At 41.4% G+C, this 25,462-nt stretch overlaps 1 protein-coding gene across 1 annotated transcript in view; it reads left to right on the plus strand.

Annotated features, from left to right (window-relative positions):
* The window catches only part of ABCA12 (ATP binding cassette subfamily A member 12), a 194,028-nt gene that overhangs the window by 16,265 nt on the left and 152,301 nt on the right, over nucleotides 1-25,462 (plus strand). Inside the window, exon 2 of the mRNA XM_075530221.1 lies at nucleotides 3,691-3,784. Coding sequence (XP_075386336.1) covers nucleotides 3,691-3,784 — 94 coding nt within the window. The remainder of the gene's footprint in view (nucleotides 1-3,690; nucleotides 3,785-25,462) is intronic.

The following is a 25,462-nucleotide window of genomic DNA, read 5'->3' on the forward strand; positions in this document are numbered from 1 at the left end:
AGGTGAAGAAAAACCTACGCTAGGGAATCAGAAAGGACCTTGCAACAAAAATATTCTGGATGATCAACATTCCTCCTAGTTAGGCAAGCTGGGGACACCTACATTTGTTCTGCTCGAAGTGCGGTTCATGGACCAGCAATAGCAGCAGTAATGGGGATCTTGTTAGAAAGGAAGACTCTCAGGACCCACCAAAGACTCTGGAATTGGAGTCTGCATTTTGAAAAGAGCCCCAGGTGATTCTGTATCACATCCACATGTGAGAAGCCCTGTATTCTGTGTGAGTGCTTGCTAGCTATAGAACTTCCCATTCCTTAGATCTACAGTCAACTTCTTCCATTTAGAGGACAGCACTGAAGCGGGAGGTTGGGGAGAGGGACATGTCTGATCAGAACACACAGGAGTAAAAGGAAGGGGGAGGAAGAGAGAGTGGAGCACATCCTGGCCCACCAAGCCTGGAGGACGATAGCCCCACTCAGAACAGCCAATGCACAGAGTGGACCATATGGCTGACCCACTATGAGACATGACATCCCTCGCTCACCCATGGCCCTACGGGGACAACACTGGAGACACAGTGTCGGGACTGGCCCCATCTGACCCCACCAGACCGAGGCAAAACACTAAGTGCATGTGGCAGAGCAGGGAGGTCCTGAGGGAGTGCCAAGGACAGACTGTGGGGCCAGGGTGTGTCACCCCATTGGACTCAACTGGAGGACACTTCTAGAGGTCAACAAACAGACTTTGAACTATTTACAGGTTTTTCTTTTAAATTTTATTTATTTATTGTCATTGTTTTGTTTTCTTTTATCCCTTTGTTTTGCTATATCTTGGTTTTTGTGCATGTTATTATCTCTGCAGGATTATTTAGATAAGATAGACTGGATGAACAGTCTGGGGGAGAAAGCAACAGGACCCATAGTTCCAGGGGACATGGGAGAGGGGGAGGTGGGGGGAAGGAGGTGGTGTTGACCAACCCAGGGACAGGGGAACAACAAGTGATCCAAAATCAGTGGCAAAGAGTGTGAGAGACCTGGTAGGGATTGATCAAGGGCAATGTAGCTGAGAGAAATGATTGAAACCCAAATGAAGGCTGAGCATGATAGTGGACAAGAGGAAAGTAAAAGGAAATAGAGGAAAGAATTAGGAGGCAAAGGGCATTTATAGAGGACTAAATACAAGCATGTATACATGTAAATACATTTATAAATGATGAGGGGGAAATCTATGTGCATATATTTATAGGTTTAGTATTAAGGTAGCAGATGGACATTGGGCCTCCACTCAAGTACTTCCTCAATGCAAGAACACTTTGTTCTATTAAACTGGCATTCCATGATGCTCACCTTCCCGAAAAGATCGCTGAAGATAAATGTGTGCATAAGCATATGTGGTGAAGAAAGGTGATGGTGCCTGGCCATCAAAAGATATAGCATCTGGGGTTTTAAAGGCTTGAAGGTAAACAAGCGGTCATCTAGCTCAGAAGCAACAAAACCCACAGGGGAAAAAGCACACCACATGGAAGGAGCACATGAGGTGTCAAAGGGATCAGGTATCAAAGAACAAAAAATCAAATCATTGTGAATGATGGGGGAGGAGGTCACGTTCAGATTGGTGACCCAAAGCCTTTCTGTAGGCAACTAGACATTCCCTTACAGAAGCATCATGGGGAGGGGACGAGCCAGTCAGGATGTAGTGTAGCAACAATGAAACATACAACTTTCCTCTAGTTCTTAAATGCTTCCAACTGCCCCCACCCCACAGCCAAGTATCATGATTCCAATTATACCTTACACATCTGGCTAGAACAGAGGATGTACACTGGTACCAATAGGAACTGGAAACACAGGGAATCCAGCACAGATGATCCCTTCAGGATCAGTGCTGAGAGTGGCAATATCAGAGGGTGGAGGGAAAGCGGGGTAGAAAGGGGGAACCAACTATAAGGATCTACATATCACCTCCTCCCTGGGGGACAGACAACAGAAAAGTGGGTGAAGGGAGAGATCGGATAGTGTGAGATATGACAAAATGATAATAATTTATAAATTATCAAGAGTTCTTGAGGGAAGGGGCGGGGAGGGAAGGGGGCAATGAGGAGCTGATACCAAGGGCTCAAGTAGAAAGCAAATGTTTTGAGAATGACGAGGGCAACAAATGTACAAATGTGCTCGACATACGATGGATGGATGTATGGATTGTGATGAGTTGTATGAGCCCCCAATTAAATGATTTTTTTTAAAAAAATCAACTTGCCCTTATTCCCAAAGGCCAAGAAATTGAAGTCAGCCTTGCCAGCAATAAGATACATGGTGCAGAATTGAGTAGAAAATTTAGGAGAGGAGTTACTTAGGGATCAATAATTAAATAAGCTTAGGTTGTTTGGGAGAAATGAAGAGCCCCAAGCAGAGCGGGAGATTTGGCAGAATCAAACCATGTCTGCAATAAGGAGAGGCTAGAGAACTGGTCTGACAGCATAACCAGACAGAAATAGAGGTCTGAGTTTTAATTTATTAACAGAAGGTGAAGGTAGTTCCCTGTGGTTGACTCAAGTGCTGTAAGGGTTTGCATAGCCAAGCTAGTCTGTTTGTTTCTCCCTGCTCTGCAGTCAGACTTGTAGCTGCATACACTACTGAACAGTGAGTGACTTACTAGTGAAATCAAGTCTGTATAAGAGAAAAGCTGCTGCTGAACTGCCTTAAAATTAGATTTTCTGTAGAAATGTCATTGCAGTATTCATTCTCCAGATGCCTATTAATGCCAAGTAGTGAAGCTGGGAGGATGAATGAGACTTTGCCTTAAAGGCACCCACTCTTCAGTTGAGGAATCAGACAAGAAAATCACTGATGAGAGTGTTAGGACTTCGACAGAGCAGACATTCGGTGTAAGAGCAATATAGGAGGAGGCTTGTACGGAACTTAAGTTCCTATTGACACTCATTGACCGAACTCTTTTTTTGGTTAATTTATTCATGCATTCATGCATTCATTCATTCATTTCCCAATAATATTCATTGAACCATTTTTATCGAATTCTCCAAAGCTAAACTCATAGTCATTGAGTCAATTCTGACTCGTAGCAACTCTACAGAGCAGAGTAGATCTGCCCCTCTGGGTTTCTGATGCTGTAAAACTTGAGAGGAGAAGAAAGCCTCTCCCTTCTCCCAGAGAGCTACTGATAGTGTTCAACAGTGAGCAACCCAACGCATAATCCACCTGGCCACCAAGGTTCCTTCTACCCAATGCTCAACATTAGTTTTTATGGCTGGGTGTAGCAAACTGGAAATGGGGATGGTGAGTTAAGCTTAGCCTGATATTATATTGGCTTTGTATGTCCTGTTTAGAATGCTGAACCTTATCCAACAGGTAACTGAGAAACTCTAAATTTGCAATTACAGAAGTGATTGACTGGTTGCTTTCAGTTCTAGATAATCACTCTTGGAGCAGTCTTGGTAGGTGATTAGAAAGTGAATTTCAGATGACTGCTTCAAGCTTTTAAGCTTAGAAGTTATTCTTGGGATCACGCAGATGTTTCCTGCATTTTAAAGATCCTTTGTCCCATTCTTACAAGTAAGCTTTATGGACAGTCAGAAAGCCAACCTGTGTAGGGATATTATAATATGATATGCCTTCTTGTCATCAGGTTTTTGTTCAGCAAAATAATTGGTTATTTTTTTCTTTCATTATTTTACAGCTTTGGACACTTGTCTTGATCTTATGGCCAGTCATTATCTTCATAATTTTGGCTATTACCCGGACTAAATTTCTTCCATCACCAAAATCAACTTGTAAGTAAATGAACATTGTTTTTTTTTTTCCCTAATGTTTGAATTTGAGTTAAAAATCTGTTTGGGTATTGCTTTAATGTTTCATTTTAAATTGTATTGTTTTGAATAGATGTTCACTTGGGAGTGTTTCCACCCAGTTTCTCAAGTTATCTAGTAAATTAAACTAGAACTATTTATCTAGAAAATTGTGAAACATGTAGGAGCTAGAGTGTGTTTGAATCTCCACCAATGTTAAATTTGACTCATTGATTATTCTTATCACTAATCTTACCAGATTATGCACAACAGAAACCAGCAGCAATCTCAAGTGAGATTATCCTTTATTTTTGTATTAGAAACCATATGTATGTTTGATCAATTGAACTGATGGAATCCAGATAACTCTAAAAATGCCCTTTCACTGCAAATCTGATACTTGAGTGGTGTAAATGCGTCAACATGTTTAGTCTAAGAGAAGATCATTTTCCATTCAGTATTGTTTTATTTGCATCTAGTTATTACCAAGCAATAAAATGAACAAAATACCCCCAAGTGATTCATGATAGAAATGTAGAAAGGGCACTGAAAACGTCACACATTGAGGAAGACGATCTTTTTTATCCCCTGAGATTTGCCCAATGCTGTTATTATTTTTTTATTTGGATTCAGTTTTCTTAGTCAAAGAGGAAAGCAAAGTGAGATGTTTCTCATCTCATAGATCAGCTATCTTTTAAAAGTTGCTTGTATATCAAATCCCTGTAAATCAGATTTTATTTCAGCTAAACTATGGTAATTTTCCATATGAAAGATGACTTTTAAAAATAAGCTCAGAATTGTTCAATCACCCAATCTAAGAAATAAAATTACAGACAGGGTGGCCTCTATTTGAATATGCACAATAAGATCATTCAAAAGAAAATATCAGTTAAAATAGGGTAAGACATTTAAACTCTTGGAGTAAGAATAAGTCGTTTAATATATGTGAATAGCACCTTATCATTTTTCAAGTATTTTTGCACAAATACATGAGTTGATGATGAGATTATATTAGATTATTTATAAAAGCAATTAAATTTTGTTCTCTTTCTACTGTTTTCATAAAAGGTTTTTTAAAAACAGATTAGCTGTATAATAGAATTTATATAGTCTGGCAAATTTAAGTAGCATAGGTTTCAGATATAATGCATTCAATACATAAAGGACAAATACTATTTGAAACGTTGTTTAAGATCATCAATTTGCCCGAGAGTTAAGATATATGCTAATGGTGTATTTTAACAACTTCTCTTTAGACATGTCACCGATTTTTTTCTTCTCTTTAAATGAGGGATGATGTTCAGTTTTATATGTACTGCTTCCTTTGAATGTTCAAGTATACACAACTTATCTTATACAACTTCCAAGAAGAATAAGTCTGAGAGTCAGAAACAAATTAATGGTGTCTGGTAGCATTTAGAAGGTGTCCTGGCAGCCCTGTTGGGTAGGCGTTGGACTACTCAATACAAGACCAACTGTTCAAACCCACCCATCACTGCAGGAGAGAACAATGAGGTTCTCTGATCCTGTATGGATTTACAGCCTTGAAAATGGGTGTTCTGCATTGTAATAAACTCAAAGGCATTGGGTGGGTAGCATTTAGAGATACATAGAGAAAATAATGAAGCGCCTTTGTAATGCCACCAAATTAGAAAGAAAAAGCTGGGGAAGTAACATGTCAAGTGGCCCAAGGACACTTTAAATCCAGAAGTCTCTAGAGAATACTGTGCAGCAAGAGATGAATAACCTTTATTTTCCAAATTCCAAAACCAAAACAAGACGGCCAATTTCACTGAGTCAAGTCTGACTCATAATAACCATATAGGACAGAGTCCAACTGCCCAATACTGTTTCCAAAGCTGTAACTCTCTATGAAGCACAGCGCCCCGATTGTCTTCCATGGATCTACTGATGTGACCCACCTGCCAGCTTTTTAGTTAGCAGCTACATATATTAACCACTCAATCAAGTCTCCTTGAACCAATGTTTTACTGTGTACCCAAGATAAAATTAGTTATATGGTAATAATCTGTATGCTAATGAGTAGCAGAAAACGAAATTATAGGATAGCTCAGACGTTGGAAGTATATTCTCTAATTCTTCAACCTTATAGCAGTCGGTCTGAAACAGATTTTTTTGTTTGCTTTGTTTTTCATTTAAACCGACAGGGAGATGGTAATTTGCTAAATTACAGGGAAAGGATTTTGCTAAAAGTCAAGCACGTGGAGAAAAGTTATTTTCACATTTCCTTAGTCTTCTCCATGAGATTTGCATTCTACATCCACGTTATTTCTAGGTCTGGAAACTTTTATGTGGATAAATGAGAGCCACATGCAAAGTTTTTCCAGAAGTGTAACTCATCTTGTAGTCCACAGGGTATAAAATGAGATCTTATCACTGGAGGCGCTGTTCTGTAATTTCGGAAATCTAAGATCATTGCAGAAGCCTGCACGCCCCTGCCTCCCCAGCTCCATCCCACTCTGGTTGTGGCAGAGAGGCAATGACTTTGAAATGACAGCTGGGATTTTAGGGCTTCTCATTCTTTCATTGTTACAGTTCTAACACCTCTTTATCAAGCTAAAAATTAAAATTGACTAACAAAAATAATAAGAATACGTATTTTTGATCTGAAATCATATGCTTGATACTATCTGATATTAAATTTAAAAGAAAAAATTCCGAGGAAGCAATGTAATAAATGTCTCAGATTTAAATCAAACAATATCCAAAAGAAAGTGAATGACCGTGTTTTGCAAAAGCCAAACCTCCATTGGAGGACAAAAGAACACAGAACAAAGCTTTTCTCTTGGTGCTCCATTGGCAGTGTGGTTCATTTCACAGGCAAAATAATCATAAAATAATACACAGAGCAAGAAAGTAACTTGACCAAAATGACTACTAAGATGCTAGGATTTGAATCGGGGGAGTCTGGCTCTGGAACCTGCTCTTAAGCTTGTGGACTTAATGTTTCTGACCTCCTGGACGTCACTGCTCATCGTCCCTGTTGCCTGATTTTGGCTTGACAAAGTAGATGAACAAGCAGACATTAGAAACAGAAAGAGCTTTCTGTCTGTCTCAGTCATGAACGTGAGCAAAGCCGGTAAGGAATGCCTTCCAGTGTGTGTGTCAGAGGGATCCCACACCCGAGCTTCGGTGTAGAATGTGACCTCTGTTCAACTTCTTCTGGATTAGTCATTGTCGGCTAGCATCCTCGGCATCCAGCCCTGCTTATGGGAGTTGACGCCCTGTTGGTGCTACCGTGTCTTCTTTACCGCCTGTTGGGCAACTGAGAAGATGAAACTCTAGACGCCACCCCTAGCTGAAACTCGGCGCCGGTGAGAACAGGAGTGGGGTTCTCACAGGCACAGTCTGCTCCCAGAATCTCTGGGCAGGTCTGCGGGACTTGAAAAATCATTCAGAACAAGTATTAGTTCCTCAAAGGACTCTCTGGGTAGTTGTTTGATTGATGGATGTCTGGAGAAGTCTGGGCTGTGGGTGCGTGGGGAATCTGTCATCTTGCCACGGTGGGATCCAGTCCAGAGCAAAATGCTTGTGTTTGGCACCGTCTGCCTCCACTCATTCCCATTTGTGTTGCCACAAATGCTTAGGACACTAGCCTTCACCAATTAGAACTCCAAGGGAATGAACCCTGCCCCCCACCCCCTTACCACACCTCCCCCCCTCCCCCTCCGCCTCCAGCCTGGCAGGATGGAGCAAATGCTTCTTGTTCATGTTCACCCAGGCAGCCTGGGCCTGGAGCTCTAATCTTGTCATCAGCACATGCAGGGGCTTGTTGGGAGGCAAATGTTTAAGTTAAAGCAGCCTGCTTGGCAAATCCAAACAAAACAAAGTACCCTCACACCGGATTCAGACTAAGTGGATCCCTTTATGATGTGCATCCAGCATATTTAGTCTCCTTTAAAACACCTACACGACCCCCAAAGTGTAGGCCAAGGGGTCCCACCCTCTGAGTCAAACCCTGCCCTCATGAGCTAAGGGGATGCCCCCTTCCCCAGCCAGGGGGTCGGGGGAGTGCAGTCTGGAAAACAGAGTCACATTTTTGTGAAGTTCATGAAAAACAATATTTTACAGGTGCCTGAAAATGGCACTAAAAGAAAATGATTACCGATTATGAAACTTATACTGTTTAAAGAAAATGAAAACAGGACTTTACACTGTGTGAAGCCCCTTTTCCCGAGGGCTGTCACTTCTAACACCGCCGCTGCTTCAGGTCCCACACCCGTCCTAGGCCGCATATGAACAGAGGTGGGTGTTAGGTGCCAGCCACTCGGTTCTGGTTCCGACTCACAGCAACCCTGTGCGAATCCCGCCTGGTCTTGAGCTGTCCTCACGAGGGTGCTTCCCACAATTCCAGCCACTCTGCCAATCCATTCCCCAGGGCCTTCCTCGCTTGTGTTGACCAGTGGCTGACAGGAGCCCATTAGGTGGAGTGTATCCAAATGCGTGCTATTTTCGAATTCTACTAAATACCAGGTACCTTTGGTGGTGCAAGTGAGTGAGTGCTGGGCTATTCACCAAAAGGTTGATGGTTTGAATCCATTCAGAGGTGTCCTGGAAAAATTTAAAATTTTTTAAAATAATAAAAAAAATATATAATTTGATTCCAAAGGGTCATTGCCATTGAAATACCTCTGGAGACTCTTTTCCTCTGGTTTGTGCTTTCTTTGGTGTATATGAAATCCCAGTCATCCACTTGTGATTCAACAGGATGGGGAATCCCAGATAACCCTGCTTTCCCTGCGTGCCTTCTGACCTCCAAAGCATATCTTTTGTCTTCAAAGACGCAATACAAACAATAATCAGGGTAAACATATATTAAACATTTTACTATGTGTCAGCTGTGTTAAGGACATTCATATATCCACTTAATTATTGTTCCTGCCATCTCTTTAATACCTTTCTCTTTAATCCCTGTGCATATCTTTTTCAAATGCGTAATATGAGAATCCCTGTTGTGCCCACCAAGACACAGGCACAGAAATGCTCAGTGATTCACTGAGGTCCCCATCACGGATCTGATTCTGAGCAGACTCGGGTTTTGTGTCACATTGCGGGTATCCACAGTGGTCATTGGGATGTCTGTCTGGCTCATGCTAGTTTATAACATCTCCGTTTCCTTCCTCAGTCTGCTACGATTGAACTCACTGGTGACAGTGAACTCAGTTCACATTCCTATGTGCCATAGCTGCTCTTGACTGATGCAACAAGAGAGCCGGGAGGACTCCTGGGTGGTTTATGGGAACCATGCATATTGTCCAACCTGTAGTCTCTGGATGGTGAGGAGAAAACCCTTGTTGAAAGGGCCTGTGGGACAGGAGACAATTTGTATTGACTGTCTTGCTGGTGCCTCTTCCTGAGGCGTGTTTCCTTTGACACGGAGGCGAGGAAATGCAAGCAGGACTTCCAGACATGAGCCATGCTCTCGCTAACACACCCATGGCTTCATGCTAAGAGTCCAGAGACCCAGGGAACACAATTCCCTTTGCTCCCTGAACGCGCTTAAACATTCATGTGGGTTTTCTTCTGCAGAGCTCAGCCCTCATTACCATTCCGCTCTCTGCCAGGGATCGCCTCATCGAATTTCGACATTCCCATGAATGCCAGCAACACCAGGGTGCTCTCTCACTTTAGAAATCTCTGAATCATCTCTGACTACTCCCTTTTCTTCACCTGCTAAGCCACTAGCCTCCAAGCCAAGCACCATCTTTCTAAACCTGTGTGCGAGGCCCCTCTTCTTTCCTGTCCTGCTGGAGACCCCAGTTCCAGACCCCCTTGTCTTCTGCCTGGATTTCTTAGAGACTCTCCCACGCATTAGCTCCGGATCAATCCACACAAATACTCAGATGCCAATTCCTCTTTGCTTGATTTCGCGATTTTCCTAATTAGAGTTCATGTCACGTGTGTTCTCTCTGTTCTTCAGTAAGATGTCTGTCCGGTGCCCGAATTCCCTCTACATCCCAGGCTCATTCTAACTTAGATCCCCAAGCTCCTGGCTCAACTACCGGTTGCTTTTGAGCCAACACTAATGTGTGGTGACCTTATGTGCGTCGGAGTAGAACTGTGCTCCACAGAGTTTCAGTGGCTGATGTATGAAGAAGCACATCATAAGCCTTTGTTCCCAGAATGCCTCTGGGCAGACCCCAACATCAAATCTTTCGGTTAGCAGTCAAGCTTACTAATTGTTTGCACCACCCAAGGACCCCGTGTCTCATCCTAAATGTTCTCTAAAAGTCTGTGCCCTGCACACAAAGCTCCCCGTTTAGCTTTCCCTGATCATTTCAGACCCCAGTTGCATCTCCTTTATCTCTCTCTTGTTGTTGCAGTGGTTTATAGCAATCTTTAAGTGCCGCGTGCTTTAATCTCAACTCTGTCTTTCGGCTGGTAGTGCATTAACAGCACAAATCTCATTATAACAGCATTTTCCTATGGGAGATGCATGATACCTGACTCAGAAACAAAAGAAGAGCTCAATGTCTTGGTCACAATTGGAGAGAGTTTGGGGTATGGATATGGATGTTTGGGGTACAAAATTCACCCACAGGTGAATAGTAGCAACAACAATGACAAACACAAAACTCAATGACAGTCTCAGACGGGCAAAAGGCCAAGAATTCGCTCATGCTTTGGTTTGCTCTTTACTTTTCAGATCTAGGGAAATTGGACTGTGCTATTAAATTGGCGACAGTGCTCATGTTGGGACAAGAAAATGCATAAGGCCTCTTCTCCTCCTTCCCAGCACAACCCACCTAGGGATCTTTGCCATGAAAGGCTGCTTCTCTTGGATGCACATGGAAGATTTCTGGGTGGGAGGGACTTATAGTCTGCTTCTTCAGTAAGAGGTTCCACAAAGTGTTGGAAGAATGTTGAATTTCACAGCCAAAGCTCCATCATTTATTTCTTCCTTTAATGAATTGGCAGTTAGTGGCTTTTTAGGACACATTCCTGACCCTTTATGTGACAACTTGGAAACAGAGCCTGTGAAACTCATGGAGACTGAGGTAGGGGACAGACCGGGATTTATCGGCTCTAGAATTCTGCACAGAACTGTCAGAAACAAGCAGAAGGGTGGGAGACGCTAATGTGCTACCCAGGGATGAGCACAGCTTCTGCTAGTGGGGCTGCCCATCTCTCCCAGCTCCTGCCTTGAGATCCTGCCAATCTCTCACGTGGCACAGATGGGCGCATCCTCACACCAGATGTGAACAAAGGGTTTCTCAATTACTGCCCTCTTAGCTTTAGCACACACAGCTGCTTCAGAGAACCAGACATACCTGGGGGTGACTGAAGACTTAATTGAACAAGGGGGAAAAATAAAGAGCAAAGGATAATTCTTAACGGTACAGTGTTTTCGTTTTCCCCTTGTCCTTTCTGCATCATCTCCACTTTAAAAGGTGATTTACCTCGCAAGCTTCCAAAATGTACCTGCCTCCCTGAAATGGGTTCTGGGAACCCAGGTCTCTCCTTTTTACTTCTTTTCTTTCCTCCTTTTATGAGGATCAGGGGAGCGCCCATTAATCTCTGCCAGCGGGCTCTAGCACCCAAATTGATAAAATGAATAATTGATTGTTTATAACACGCTGCTTGCCACTATCAAGTCATGTTTTCAATGTCACCTTGAAGCTAAGAGTTGAACAAAAGAATGTCAGTGTCATCGCTTCCACTTCCCAGGGAGTACCAAACCCAGACACAGGCTGCGGTGAAGGTTGAGCCTCATGGTTGGCTGACTGTCTGCTTCCTGGAGTGGCTGTTTTATTAAGCCATTTCCTAAGCACCGTGCCACCTGACCTACCAAATGCAGTCACTTTACACTGCTTTTGATATTCAAGGTTTCTCATTTTCTTAGATTAGGTCACATTGTATCCAGGGTCTTTGATAAATGAACCAGTGGATTTTTACCGCGAGGCAGCCTTCTTGGAAGAAATGCCACAGAACACAAGATTCTCAGGTTTAGAATTCCAATGACCCATGCCATTTTTCCATTAAAAAAAGAAAACTTTTATTTGTTTTGCTTCTCTATTTACATATTTTCAAATAAAATTGCCGTTGGGAGAGACAAGATAGGGTTTAAGAGGAGAGCTCCAAGACCCAGACCCTTTTGCGTTCCAACACAAACTCCTAAACAAACTCGTAGAACACTCGAAACTCAAGTTTCCACATCTGTACGTTGGATACGTTCATGGTATCTACACCACAGGGCTGTTGTGAACAAGGAAAGAATTAATACTTATTAAATTCTGAGAAAAGAAGGTGGAGTAGGAACTCTATCAAAGTTGAAATATTTTTATACTAGCTATTACATATGCATACAATATAACATCAATCATTGACGTACCATTGCAGCGTCTCACGACTACATATTTAAAGATGTCTGTTAGCTTTATAGGAGCCCTAGTGGGGCAGTGGTCACGAGTTGGGCTCTTACCTCTGGCCCCTGCACGGGAGAAAGATGGGGCTTTCTACTTTTGTAAAGACTCCACAGTCTCTGAAACCCACAGCGACAGCTCCAGACTCTCCTCCCAGGATCTCTATGATTCAGGATTGAACAGAGGGCAGGGAGGGTTTTTTGGTTTCATTTTTTAAGCTTTATGGGGAGAAATATGAGACGTTCTACTCTTGTAAAGATTCACAATCTTGGAATCCTACACGGGCAGTTCTGCTCGGTCTTGGAAGCTCACTCTGAGTCAGCAATGACTCCCTGGCGGTGAGTTCGTGTTGTTTTTATACTAGGTTTACGAAGTGGCTCAGGGGTAGAGCGGGCTATAGGGTACACCGCTAGGGGAGAGGTCAGCAGTTCGAAACCACTAAGTGCTCTGCAGGAGAAAGGCACTGGTTTCGGTTCCCATAGGATCTACAGTCATGGAAACCCCAGGGCACTTGTACTTTGTCCTGCAGGGTTGTCCTCAGATGGAATCCACTGGAAGGCAGTAGAGGGTTGTTGTTGTTGCATGTTGATAGGAGGAACTATGTCTATTAGGAATTCATGTGATCCAATAAGTGGAAGTCCCAAAAGAGCTGGTGCCACCGGTGGTTTCTAGGGTCCGAGCTGGGATAATAAAGAGGAAAGTGTCTCAGGATAAAATTTGAGGAGAAGCAAAATGTTCAATAACCAGCATCTACCATGTTGTCATGCACTATTTAAAAAAATCAAAATAATTACCCCCCCTAAAAGACCCCCATATTGAACAAACTATACAAATTTTAAGTAGAGGGGAGACCAGTCATACTGATTTTTCCTTGGCCTTAGGTTGCAATGTGGCTGACATGGGAATCTCAGGAAGTCTTTGTGAGTCCGTTGTCTCAGCATGAGTCCTGTGTCACCTAGACAATTAGTACCTTCGCTTTCCCTGAAAACAGTGCCAGCGTGAGTGATCTCAGGCATGGAAGAGTTAGCTGTGCCAGGAGTTTGCCATCTGCTTTGTCTGAAAGAGGAACGTGCTTCTTGAAGAATGGAGATGAGCCTACGTGGACTATGTTATTGAACTTTATGACGAAGGTGATAGCACCTCCAGGGAATTTTGGCTAAATTAATTTTATTTAAAATGCATATATATATATATCTGACCCTAGTACTGAATGTCCGCTGTTGGAAACATAATTAGTATACGTGTGCATCTTGTGGAAAAGCAGAAGTCTTACAGAATCTTGCCCCCGAGAGCTGCTAACAGCATGTCGATGGGCCCTCCTTGGCCAGCACACACTCACAAGTACCCAGCGGCAACATGATGGCTGAGAACACTTTTGCAACATTATAGAAGAGGTTGTGTGAGCGGTAGCTAGCGAATGAATTGGGCCTGGATTTCTGGTTCGAAGGCTCCCACTACAATTTCCCTTTGAATGATCCATTGTTCCTCTGGGGATGCTAAGATGCCCGGGAGAGTTCTCTGTCTCGATTTGCTCCTTCTACACATTTCTTTACATCTTTCTTGTCAATTCCTCACCTCACCCAAACCCACTTGCTTACTCAGAGTTCTTTTTAGAGCACAGAATTCCATTTTATATTATGGAGACTTTCAAGTCAGGCTTGACATCTAACTCTACATTGCTAACCAGAGTGACACATTTTGGATAAAATTGAGGAGTCAATGCAAGCAAAGAAAGAAGATAAAGCTAAAGAATTCCCTTTAAATCACCAGGGTTCTTCTTTGTCCTTTTGCTTTAAAAACAAACAAAACGGTTTTATTGACATATAATTCATCTATCATACAATCCAATAGTTCAAATGTATTAAAAATAATGGAGCACTCATCACCATAATCAAGTTTAGAACCCTTTCTCCTCTGTTGTATCCATTATCATGGAGCTCTGGTGACACAGTGCCTTACACATTGGGCTGCTAACCGCAGGGTCAGCAATCAGAGACCACCAGCTGCTCCACGGGAGAAACGTGACACCTCCCACTGCTGTACAACGCGAGTGTCTCGGAAACCCACAGAGGCGGTTCCGCCCTGTCCTATCGGCTCACTATGAGCTGGAATCAACCCTATGGCACCGAATGTGCATGTACCCATTATAATTAGCTCTCCGTTATGCCCCAACTTCCTCTGCCATCACTCTCAGAACTGTTAATCTACTTACTGTCTGGTTTATCTATCCTGCATTTCATATCAAGAAAATCATACAAAAACCCCAACCATGATTCTTTATTTTTTTAATGATTAAATTCCACTTCTCTACCTTTATAAAAGTCATTTCAGTACACCATTTCCCACACATAGAAAGGCCCCTCCGACGGAGCCCCAGCCCTGACTCTAGGCTGTTTTCGTTGGAATTTGGTAATGGTGGAGGCGGGTAGTGATAGATGGCGCTGGTGTGGAACAGGGAGGCCTAGAGAGCTTCACTGTAAAGTCGTACAATGGTTATTCTTGAGCAATCCAAATTGTGTCAGGCGACCTTTACTTGCTTATCAAGGCTCTTTGCTTGGTTTGGGCACGTTGAAGTTTCCACTAGCTCAGAAGCCTTAAAGGGGACCAAGGACTTAATTATGTATATAATTCCAGGGAACAACTTGTTGGCCACATGGAAGTGTCACCCAGCAACGTTTAGATGACTACCAATGGTCTCTGCATCTTTGTGGCACCGAATCTTTTCCTGCCACAGTCCACGAGGTGTCAGAAGTCTCACGTTGTGATTGACAGATTGGTGACTCAGGAGGGATATGTTCCTAGTTTTCTGAAGCTTTATACACAGGTGTTTCTCCAAATGATTTTGTGGTTAGGTTACATGTCGAGGAAAACCCACTTCCAGTTATATGCAAGTGCTTTGCGTGCTGACTTGATGTTGCTGGGCTTCTGTCATGGTTGTTAGTGGTCATCCAGTTGGTTATCACTCATGGTGACCTCATGTCTAAAAGGATGCAACGTTTCCTGGTCACACACTATTTTCATGACCACTCCATTGCTGTGTTTGAGTCCATTGTGGCTACTGTGTCAGTTCACCTCATCGAGGGCTTGCCTTCCTTTGTTGGCAACTCTACTTTACCAGACAAGATGCCCTTTTTGCTCAGTAGTCAGAGAATGAGAAAATATCAAAACCTTTTTATTCTTTTGAAATTCTTGCCATCTATGTAGCTGGTCAAGAGATGCTTCTATGGATTCACAGTCTACAAGGATGTGCTCAGGACTGTGATGCATGCTTGTAGAAGGACTTCCTGTCCCCACACTGCTTACAATCTAACTGTGATATGAAGAAAACATACAAAAATAGTTACATGCCAAAACATACTAAAATTGAAACTTAAAAATATTTTGAGCTTTTTTTGATATTTTAAAAGAAAAAGCTTATAATTCACTTTTCCCACAGGATGCTTTATATCACAGACAGACACATAGCTAACGCAACAACATTGAAATACCCCTAGCACCCGGCACAGTTTTTATATAAAGCCACTGTTTTTATATGTACAAACTCTTGTTATAATCATGCCTTGCCTAACATCCATGATAAGCCTGCAAGATAGCATGCTATGCGATTATGAAGGAGTTCTGTTCTTAAGTCCATGTCTAAGTTGAATCTGTACACAGATCGGAACATTTAGCTATGGTTCATCTCCAACATCCATTAATCAAATGTTTGCTTTAGTACATAGTGTATATTGTACCTTCTTATTGTACATTTCTATGCATACAAAAATATAGAAACATTTCCAGATACACTAACAGTCTTTAAAATAATAATATAGCAACAGTCAGAAGAATCTTTCATGTTGCAAAGTAGCACGCTTGTTTTCTCAGTTACGAATCCTTCATTGTATCTATCTCAAATGCTTAACGTAGGCTTCATAGGGGTTGGAACCACTGACCTACATGTGAGTGGACAGTGCCTGAATGGACTCAAGGGCATATCATTGTATTTTATAGATGAAGATATTTATTTTCAGATATTTTAGTGGCAGATCTTATTAGGAAGTGTTGAAGCTAAGATTTAATCGCATTCTTACTACCCCAGTTTTCTATTCCCCCTCTGATCTGCCAAATAGAATCATTCATCTCTATTAGAAATGCTCACCTTGCTGTTGGCAGAGCTAACAGAATTGCTCTTTTAGAATATTGCCTGGCACTTAGTAGTTACCCAACAAATATTTGTGGAACAAATGAACGCATTTTGGTGTAACAATCAATGAAAGCTAGTAGTATGAAGAAGTCTGTTCAAATTTACTCACAAGTCAATGAAACCCCCAAGAAAAGAGATCAGAGTGTTTGCTTGCCTCTAGTGCTGGCTATTATCTGGTTATATTGATTGAAACTTTAAGATCTGATGACCACACACAAGGATTCTATGGAGAATGAACTTTATACAATTGCATCATTGTTTGGAATTTAATCTATTCGAGAGCATGCTGCTGTATGTGTGGGGGTGGGATGAGAGAATAACTGAGTATCAGGGGGAATTTCCCCCTACTGAGTAGTATTGTGCTTTGGCATCCAGCCTATAGACAAAAGGGACACCGAGGAATGACAATATCGCACACCATAAGCTAAACTCTCATGCGCTTCTCTACGCAAATCTAAGGATGCATTCTAGTAAAATTTTGTACCAAGTTTGAACCTAATGAAAATTTCACTCACCTCCCCTGACTCCTGTTAGCTTTAGTGAGCTGGTTCTAAGATTGCTAAGTAGAGCTCTGGAAATCTGAAATAAAATTATAGAACATTGCTACATGGATTGCACGCCTTTTCGTGGGCATGCCAAGAACTAAGATCTAAGGTCTATGTTTTGTTGCTTTGTCTTTAGTTTTATGTGGAAATTTGGCATTAAATCTATAATCCGGAAGGTAAATGATGGGAAGTAGCGGATTTCACGGGCAGGTTCATTTCCTGGGTGATTACGAATTCTGTGATGACATTAGTTAATGCAGCTAAACCTCTAGAACAATAAAGAATCCATTCTTTTCTGCAGTGTTAATGCAGAGTATCCAATTTTAGCTCAACTAAAACCTACAGCAAACGAACAAGAGTGGGATTAAGGTGATCTTGAGCCCTGAGAAAGGTGACTGAAGGCATCAGTGAGTCCAATCCCTACTTTTGTTACATCGATTTCCAGACACTTAGAGAGGCACACCTCCGGAACACTCAGTTATTCATTGAGCAAACACTATTTATTGCAGCACCAGGTAGAATCTGTAGGAAATTACACAGAATCTTTTAGTAGACTCATCTATAACCAAGTTGGGGTGGCAATACATAGTTGAGTGGAAAGCCCAGGATCTGTTGCATAACCAGCTCTGATAGCAGGGCCAAAGAATCACAAAAGCATTAAGCTCTTCCTAACGTGAGCTTTTGGGAGGCACAGGAAGTTAGGGAGGGTTGTAAATGGAATGGAAGCTACTTCCTAAGGAAGATTAATAGGATCACTGAACCTCTGTGGAGAAAATGGATACATTCTAAAGATAAGACAGAGAACAGACAGACTTATTTTGAAAATCTTATTTTGCTTCAAGGGACCTTCTCTAAATCCTTACAGTAGGTTTGTTTTCATTCAACCATTGTCCCCTTATAATTAAATCAATATATAGATATATACTTCTTTAATGTCTGTATGTTTGGTCTTTTCTTCACTAAACTATGTCAATCCCACCTTTCCACCAAGTATCAGCAGCACCTATCATATAATAGACATTCAATAGATAAATGGCCTAAATAACCTTTATTAGATTTGCCTGGGAAGTGAGTTTGGATGAGTAAAATAGAACCAGAGTCCCATATGCCATGGTAGGATTATTGAGTGCGGGGAGGGACGGGGGAGAATGAATCTGATAACCAATAAAGAATGAGACATGGGTGAATTATTTCAGAATGTTGGGGCTTATTCACTAAGAAATACTGTTCAAAGTAAATATATAGAAAGGGGGGTGGATGAGACATTGGAATAAGACATGACATTTTGCTCATATTAATCCATTAGTGTTGGATAAGGGTGATAAGAAGTCGGAGCAGGAAGAAAGAAATGAACAGTTGTTAAATTATGAAAAGTGATGGGTACTCACCGCCACATGGTTGAAAAAATAGACATGAAGAAAAAGAACTACATCCTAAAGATATTGGAAAGATTCAGTAGATCATGGTGGAGACTGAATCTGAAAGACTAAAAGTTCTTGCCTGTCATTTGACCTAGGAGCTAGAGTGGCTAGAACAACAAAAATCATTAGCAGAAACAATGATCACATTTATGTAATGCTATCTACGCCCTAGTGGCGTAGTGGTTACACATTGGTCTGCTAACTGTAAGGTCAGAAGTTCGAAAGCACCAGCCCCTCTACTGGAGAAAGATGAAGCATTCTACTCTTGTAAAGAGTTGTAGTTCTGCCCTATCCTGTAGGCTCGTGATGAGCCTGTGTCGACTTGTTGGCAGTGGGAGTCTTTTACTATTGTTTAACACTCCCCTTTTTTCTCCTTACACATAGAGATTTATTTAAATCATATCTTACTTCTGTTTCATTTTAAGCCATGATCATTATTATACTGTAGTTTTGCATTGTTTCTTCTTACTTGTATTACTTTTCTTTTTTTAAAATTAATAAATCTTTTTATTGGGGCTCATACAGCTCTTATCACAATCCGTACATACATCAATTGAGCAAAGCACCCTTATATATTCGTTGCACTCGTCATTCTCATAATTCACCTTCCACGTGGGTTCCTGGAATCAGCTGACTATTGCAATTTCCCTTTTGTAGATGAGAAAGCCAACTAATAGGCAAGTGGAGCTTACTAGTCAACCCTTCTGGGCCTTGTGCCATGGTGTTAAATTCAGGTTCTGACACCTTTGTGACCTCCGAGGTCTCTCTCCTTCTCTGTGCCCCAGTCTCTTCATCTCTAAAATGGGTATAATCAAATTGCATACCAATTGTGAGGATGGTGTTTCATTCTGTGCACCTATGCCCATCAGGTCACTATCAGTCAGAAACAACTCAACAGCACTTCGCTACAAAAATACCAAGAGACGCACATACACCATTCGATTGTTGATTGAGAAATGATATAGGAAGTATGCACATATATGAAATTATCTATGTCATAAGATAGCCTGCCCTAAAATCATCCGTGTCATCACTGAGAAGGGTGCCTGGTACATAGTACATGCTCAATAAAAAGATGACTCTGATTAGGCAACATGCCTAAGATAAAGCAACCTGCGATTTCCTGAGCTTCTAGCTTGAACCCAGGTCTTCGGAGACAGGCTGTGTTACCACTTGAGCAACGAAATCAAGCCTGGGAACAGAGCTGTGAGGAGGGTTTTGTCTGAGGTTTCATTTTCGTTCTGGCTATCCACAGTATTGTAAGATTTGGGGAAAGTCACAAATGACCCGTCGGTTGCTTTACTTACATGCAGGAGCTTGTGTGTGTGAAAGTGCGCCAAGAGAACCCCACTGGGCGAAACCCTCCTTATGAAATCCTAGTTCTACAATCGTTTGTGACAGACACTGTTAACGGTGCCGGTTTCTCTTCCTGACTCCACACTTTAAAACTGAAGACAGGAAAGATGCGGCATCAACTCTTTATATTTTTTGAAGCCCAGTGCATTTTAGTAGAACCAACATTTGAAAGGATTCTTCCTCCTGTGGTCCTAGATATAGAATGCATACCAAAAGAAATTTGATCAGAAAATGTTTTCATAATACAGACACATTGAGAGGTCTTCTAGACTGGCAGAGCTGCCCACTAAGTAGTAAAATGTTGTCCTTGTATCTTTGCTGTGGCTTCTCTTGCTTTTCTGTAATATAAAACTTCGCAAACGTTTTAGAGGATTAACAGTTACTCTTTCTATTTTTATATGCTTTCCCTACATGTTCATGAAATAAGAACATGAGTCTTGGCGAGGATCAATCCAACCACACCTGTCGATTCTTTCCAAAGTCCCGCATCCCTGTCTCGGTCTCTGTTTCTGGCGCCGTGGTCATTGGTCGGATCTTCCTTCAGTCTCTAAAACACATCGTGGTCTTTTCGTTCGTTTCCCTGCCCCTCAGATCTTCACTCCATCCTTTGCACGGCTGCCAGAGTAATTGCTCTAAACACAGTCTGTACAGTCGCAATATCCTCTTGCTCAATGTCACTTGCGTGGTGGTAAAATTTAGACTAACGTGTGGGACCTAAAACGGTTCATGATTATTCTTTGAGCGTATCTTCACGCTATCTTCTGTATCGACTCCCCTGCCCATCACTGACAGCTACATACTTCACACGCTCTAGCCCTAGCCTCTGAACAAACTGAAGAAAATGCGACCATAGCCTTATGACTAGGATTCAGATCATTCAATCATGCAAAATGCAGGAACCTGTATTTCAAGGATAATGAAATGACCTAGTGAGTCAATAGCTTTCCATCTGATATCGTTATTGCAACATCGTGGGGTCTGATTTTAATTTAGGTTCCTCTTGGGCTTTCTTACATTTATGCCTTTGCATATATTAATCTGTTCCCTTCCTGCCATTCTCTCACTAGCTTCAACGGGTTCTTCAAAATGCATGGCGGGTACTATCTTCTCCCACTCATTCAATCTCCTTCCCTTTACCCTGGCACACAATTACACTAGGCGTCCAAGTTTCCAACTTGAATAACACACCCAGTGCATGGCCATATTATTACACAAATATTTTACAATGAAAACTGCTTAAAAATGTACCTTTTTTCACCGTATGTTCCTAAACCCTCCAGCACACATTGTGCACACACAGAGACACATACATACACGGGGTATGCTCACTTTGGGTACGAATTTTATATTTTATATCTAAATTTGCTCTTACGCCACAGGCCAGGAAGCAAGCACATGGCAGAAATGTGGGAACTAACATGTAAGCTAAAACTCTGTATGTCTAGTGAACCACTTGGATAAATACTTTGCACTTTACTGTTTCTCAAATGCTTAGAAAACCATAAGCCAATCGGTCACTTAGAATTAGTGGGTAATATTAGAAGACAATGTTTAGAACTCTCTGATAATAAAGCAGGTGATCTCTGTGGATCTGCTTCCCAACAGCTTTGCTGGCAGTGAATATATTTACATTGCAAGCAATTCTTACAGGTCGCCGCCTATAAAATTTTTTATTAGTAAGCACACACAAAGCTGTCCTGTGGACCTCTTCCTCGAATCCCAGTGAAGTTCCAGCTTTTGGTATTTCTAGGCAGTCTGACAAAGATCTTCTTCAAAAGGTACTTGGATGTAGAAGCAATGCACGCCAGCCTTCGCCGAATCATCCACCCAATGGAACACAGTACTGAGGGGACTGTGAGGCCAAATTCACCGGGCTTCTGTTCATTGGTGCTGACACCATTCCTGCAAAGATGGAAGCGTCTTTAATATTTCTAGCTGCTCAAGTCTATCTTGAACATCACTTGTTCCACCTAGGACAACTTCCTTGTAACATCCCTCCTCTTCCCTAACACATTCTCCGGGGCTGACAGAATAGTCAGGAAAAATTCTGCTCTCACAGAGTACACTTTGACTGGGGACCTCTGAGACCCTCTCATTTAGACTTCATTTGCTAGACTGTGCACTTCTGATGTGGGAGTATCACAATTTCACTGTCTCTGGATTGCTGTTTTAAAAACAACTGACAGTATCTCACTTATAGCTTGCAATCAGTGTGCTTTGCTCATTCTGTTTGGAAGTATTTGAAAATAAAGTACATAGAACAGACTGCACAAAGGTTCTTTCAGCCTCATCCTGAAAATGGTTCCTTATAAGTGTCAGTAGGACAGTGGGCGCTGGCTTGAGGGACTGAAGTGCTGGGCAAACACCTCCCCTGGCACAGCTGTCACTCTGTCCCATTCCTGACACTCTGTCTGTCCCCACCATCAGCGATCACACTTTCATTTCCCGGTCTTCAGTCCAGGAGTTCTGACACCTTCCACCATAGTTAATAATTTTTATGCTCTAAGTAAAAACTATGTGAGGACTTTTTAACTTATGTTTGGGACCAGCTAACTACATAATAGCCCTGGACTTTTCAGGCTTCTATATAAAAGGTCTTCATGAAGTTTGTGGAAAATCAGAATTTAAAAACAGATTTCTCCACACACTTTTTGAAGCCCCCTTGTATGTATAAGTTCTTCCTCGAAGCAGACCAATGCTTTCTTGATTATTTCTGTCTTCCTTCTTCTCTTCTACTCCCCTTTCCTGTCTTTGCCCTAGGAACTCAGCTGCCCAGGCCACTTGCTTACAATATAAAGTGTTTAAATATTTACAGAGAATTTCCAAGTTGGAAATGAAAGACTCTTATCTTCATGTACATAATGCCATCCTTAAAAAAGACAGCATTGTTAGATACAAAAACAGATTAGGCCAGATGTTGCTTAAATAAATTTCATTATAAAAATATTTAGGCATGAGGAATGAACATGATTGAAAGCGTATTTTCAGTATGATCATGTGCTATCTGTATGAGGATGGTGTTTTTGACATCTTCTTGGCCCCTAGGAAGTGGGGAAATTAAAGCAGTAGGCCAAAGTCATTCAGTGGTCAAGACAGAGCCACCCTCTGCCTCTGGGGCCGGGCTAAGACCACACAAATCTCAGGACATGTTGGCAGAAATTTAGAAAGTCTGATCTGGTCCACTTCATTTCAACGAATATTTAATAGGACAAGTCAAGTACATCTAAAGAACAGGGAGTTTGTTGCAATTGAGATTTGGCCTTTTTGGAACCAGTATCTTCCATTGCCACTGAGCACTGTGCCATTCACTTAGCTGTTCATTTGTCTAGTCAGTGGTAAATTTTTTATTTTTTTTATTTTAACAATTTATTGGGGCTCATACAATTCTTTTCACAGTTCATGCATATACATACATCAATTGTATAAAGCACATCTGTACAGTCTTTGCCCTAATCATTTTTTCTCTTTTCTTCTTTTACATTTTATTAGGGACTCATACAACTCTTACAGTGGTAAATTTTTTGAGATGAGAATTCAGTCATATCGCGGCAAGATATGGTCTGGTGTACATGGGAAATCTTGCCGATAGGCAAATTAACCTTCACAGAACATTGGAAATGTCTATGCTCCTGGATTAAATGATCACGTTGATCCTCGTGCACTTGTGATACTGATTCGGGGAAGCCTCTGGCCAAGCTCCTTGTTTTGCCCACTGAAGATTTCCACTTGGCCTTGGTAGTTGCGAACTTCCATTTTCCAGTCATTTCAGGTTTTTGTGTTACTATTAGCAGCTCCTTCTTGAGTTTTCCATCTATGGATGTTTAAGAACCAGGATGAAACAACTACATCCATTTTATTTAAGCGGAGCAATAAGGCCTTCTACTCTTTTGAATCAGATTCACACTTGACAGACAGTGCGCTTTATTTGTGAAGGGTATCTAAAGTAGTACTGCTTATCACCTATATTGTAACTCAGCTGTCAATGGTACATTGATATTGGGGGGATAGATTTAAAAAAATTCTTCAAAAGAAAGACCAAAACAAAAACCTATAATGGTGAATATGCAATTATAAAGAGCACATCATCCCAGAATATTTTCATTTTTGAAAGGACGATTTAAGGAGAAAATGCACACACAGAATGACACACCACATAGTTTTTCCATCGGATCAAATACTTTTGATAAGTCAATGGACGGCCTTTATGAGCCACTCTGCCTCAGAACAGCCATTGAAATGTGATTTTTAAAAAACTTTATTGTCCCTAAGAGTGCTGTCATGGTGAACTGTAGAGGATTTTCCATTATTGTACTCTAAAGAAACGATGAAAAGCACTATTATGTTAAGATGAAATGACTATATGATGAAGTAAAAAGCTGAACAGAAGATGTCAAAGAACTGCTCGAGATGATCAACGCGAGTATTATAGTGAGAGGTGCAAACATCTGGATTTAGACAGCAAAAAGGAAAAGAGTCTCTTGGCACTTTTCAAGTTGAAAGAACTGAAGAAAAAAAGTATCAGGCCTCAAATGGAAATATTGAATGATTCTAGGGGGGAAATATTGCGCAACGCAAGAAGCATTGAAAGAAGATGAAGGATCGCCCAAGGTCACTGTGCCAGGAGGAATTGGCTGGCAGTCAATAAGTTCTGAAGGTGTTATATGATCAAAAACTTATGGAATTGAAGAAAGAAGTCCAAGTTTCAGTGAAGGCAGTGGAGAAAAATAAGGCTCTGGGCATTGATGGAATACCAATGGAACTGTCTCAGTAAATGAAATGGAAGCAGTGTCGGGAGTGTTCACTTATCCACGTCAAGAAATGTGGAAGATAGCTACCTGACGCCCAATTAGATTACGCTGCTTCTCAAGAAAGGCACCCCATCAAAAGGAGAATGTATCAACAAATATCATTAATGTCACATACAAATAAAATATTGCTGAAGATAAATTTTAAATGCGTGCAACAGTATATTGCCAATAAACCTCCAGAAATTCCATCAGGGTTTAGAAGAGGAGATGAAATGAGAGATATCATTGCTGTGGTCAGATGGATCTTGGTTAAAAATGGGAATTAGTAGGAAGGTGCCATTCTGTGTTTTATTGACTAGGTATACAACTGTGTGGCTCATAAGAAATTTTGGATAAGATTGTGAAGAATGGGAGTTCCAGAATACATACTTGTGTTCACATGGAGCCTGTACATAGACCAGGAGGTAGTCTTATGAACAGAAAAGGGAATTTGTATGTCTTAAAATCAGGAAAGGGCTCACTCTCACTCACTCACTCACTCACTAACTCTCACTCACTCTCTCACTCACTTTTATACTCACTCTCTCACTGACTCACTAACTCACTCTCTCACTCTCTCACTTACTAACTCTCTCACTCACAAAAAAACAATAAGGGAAAAAAAATCAGGAAAGGTATGTATCAGCATTGTATCTTTCATTATATTGATCCAATCTGTATGTTGAGTAAATAATCTGAGAATCTGGACCAGATGAAAAATTATGCAGCATCCCGGTTGGAGAGAGGCCCATTAACAACTACATGAGCAATATGCGGATGACAGGATCTTGCGTACTAAAAGTGAAGAAGACTTGAAGCACTTCATGATGAAGGTCACAGACTACAGCCTGCACTACGGATTACAACTCAATGTAAAGAAAACTAAAATCTCCACAATTGAACCAATAAGAAACCGAACTAAATGGAGAAAAGATTGAGGTTGTCATTTCATTTTTCTTAAATCCACAATGAATACACATCTAA

Source organism: Tenrec ecaudatus, chromosome 13, assembly GCF_050624435.1.
Source record: "Tenrec ecaudatus isolate mTenEca1 chromosome 13, mTenEca1.hap1, whole genome shotgun sequence".
Taxonomy (NCBI): domain Eukaryota; kingdom Metazoa; phylum Chordata; class Mammalia; order Afrosoricida; family Tenrecidae; genus Tenrec; species Tenrec ecaudatus.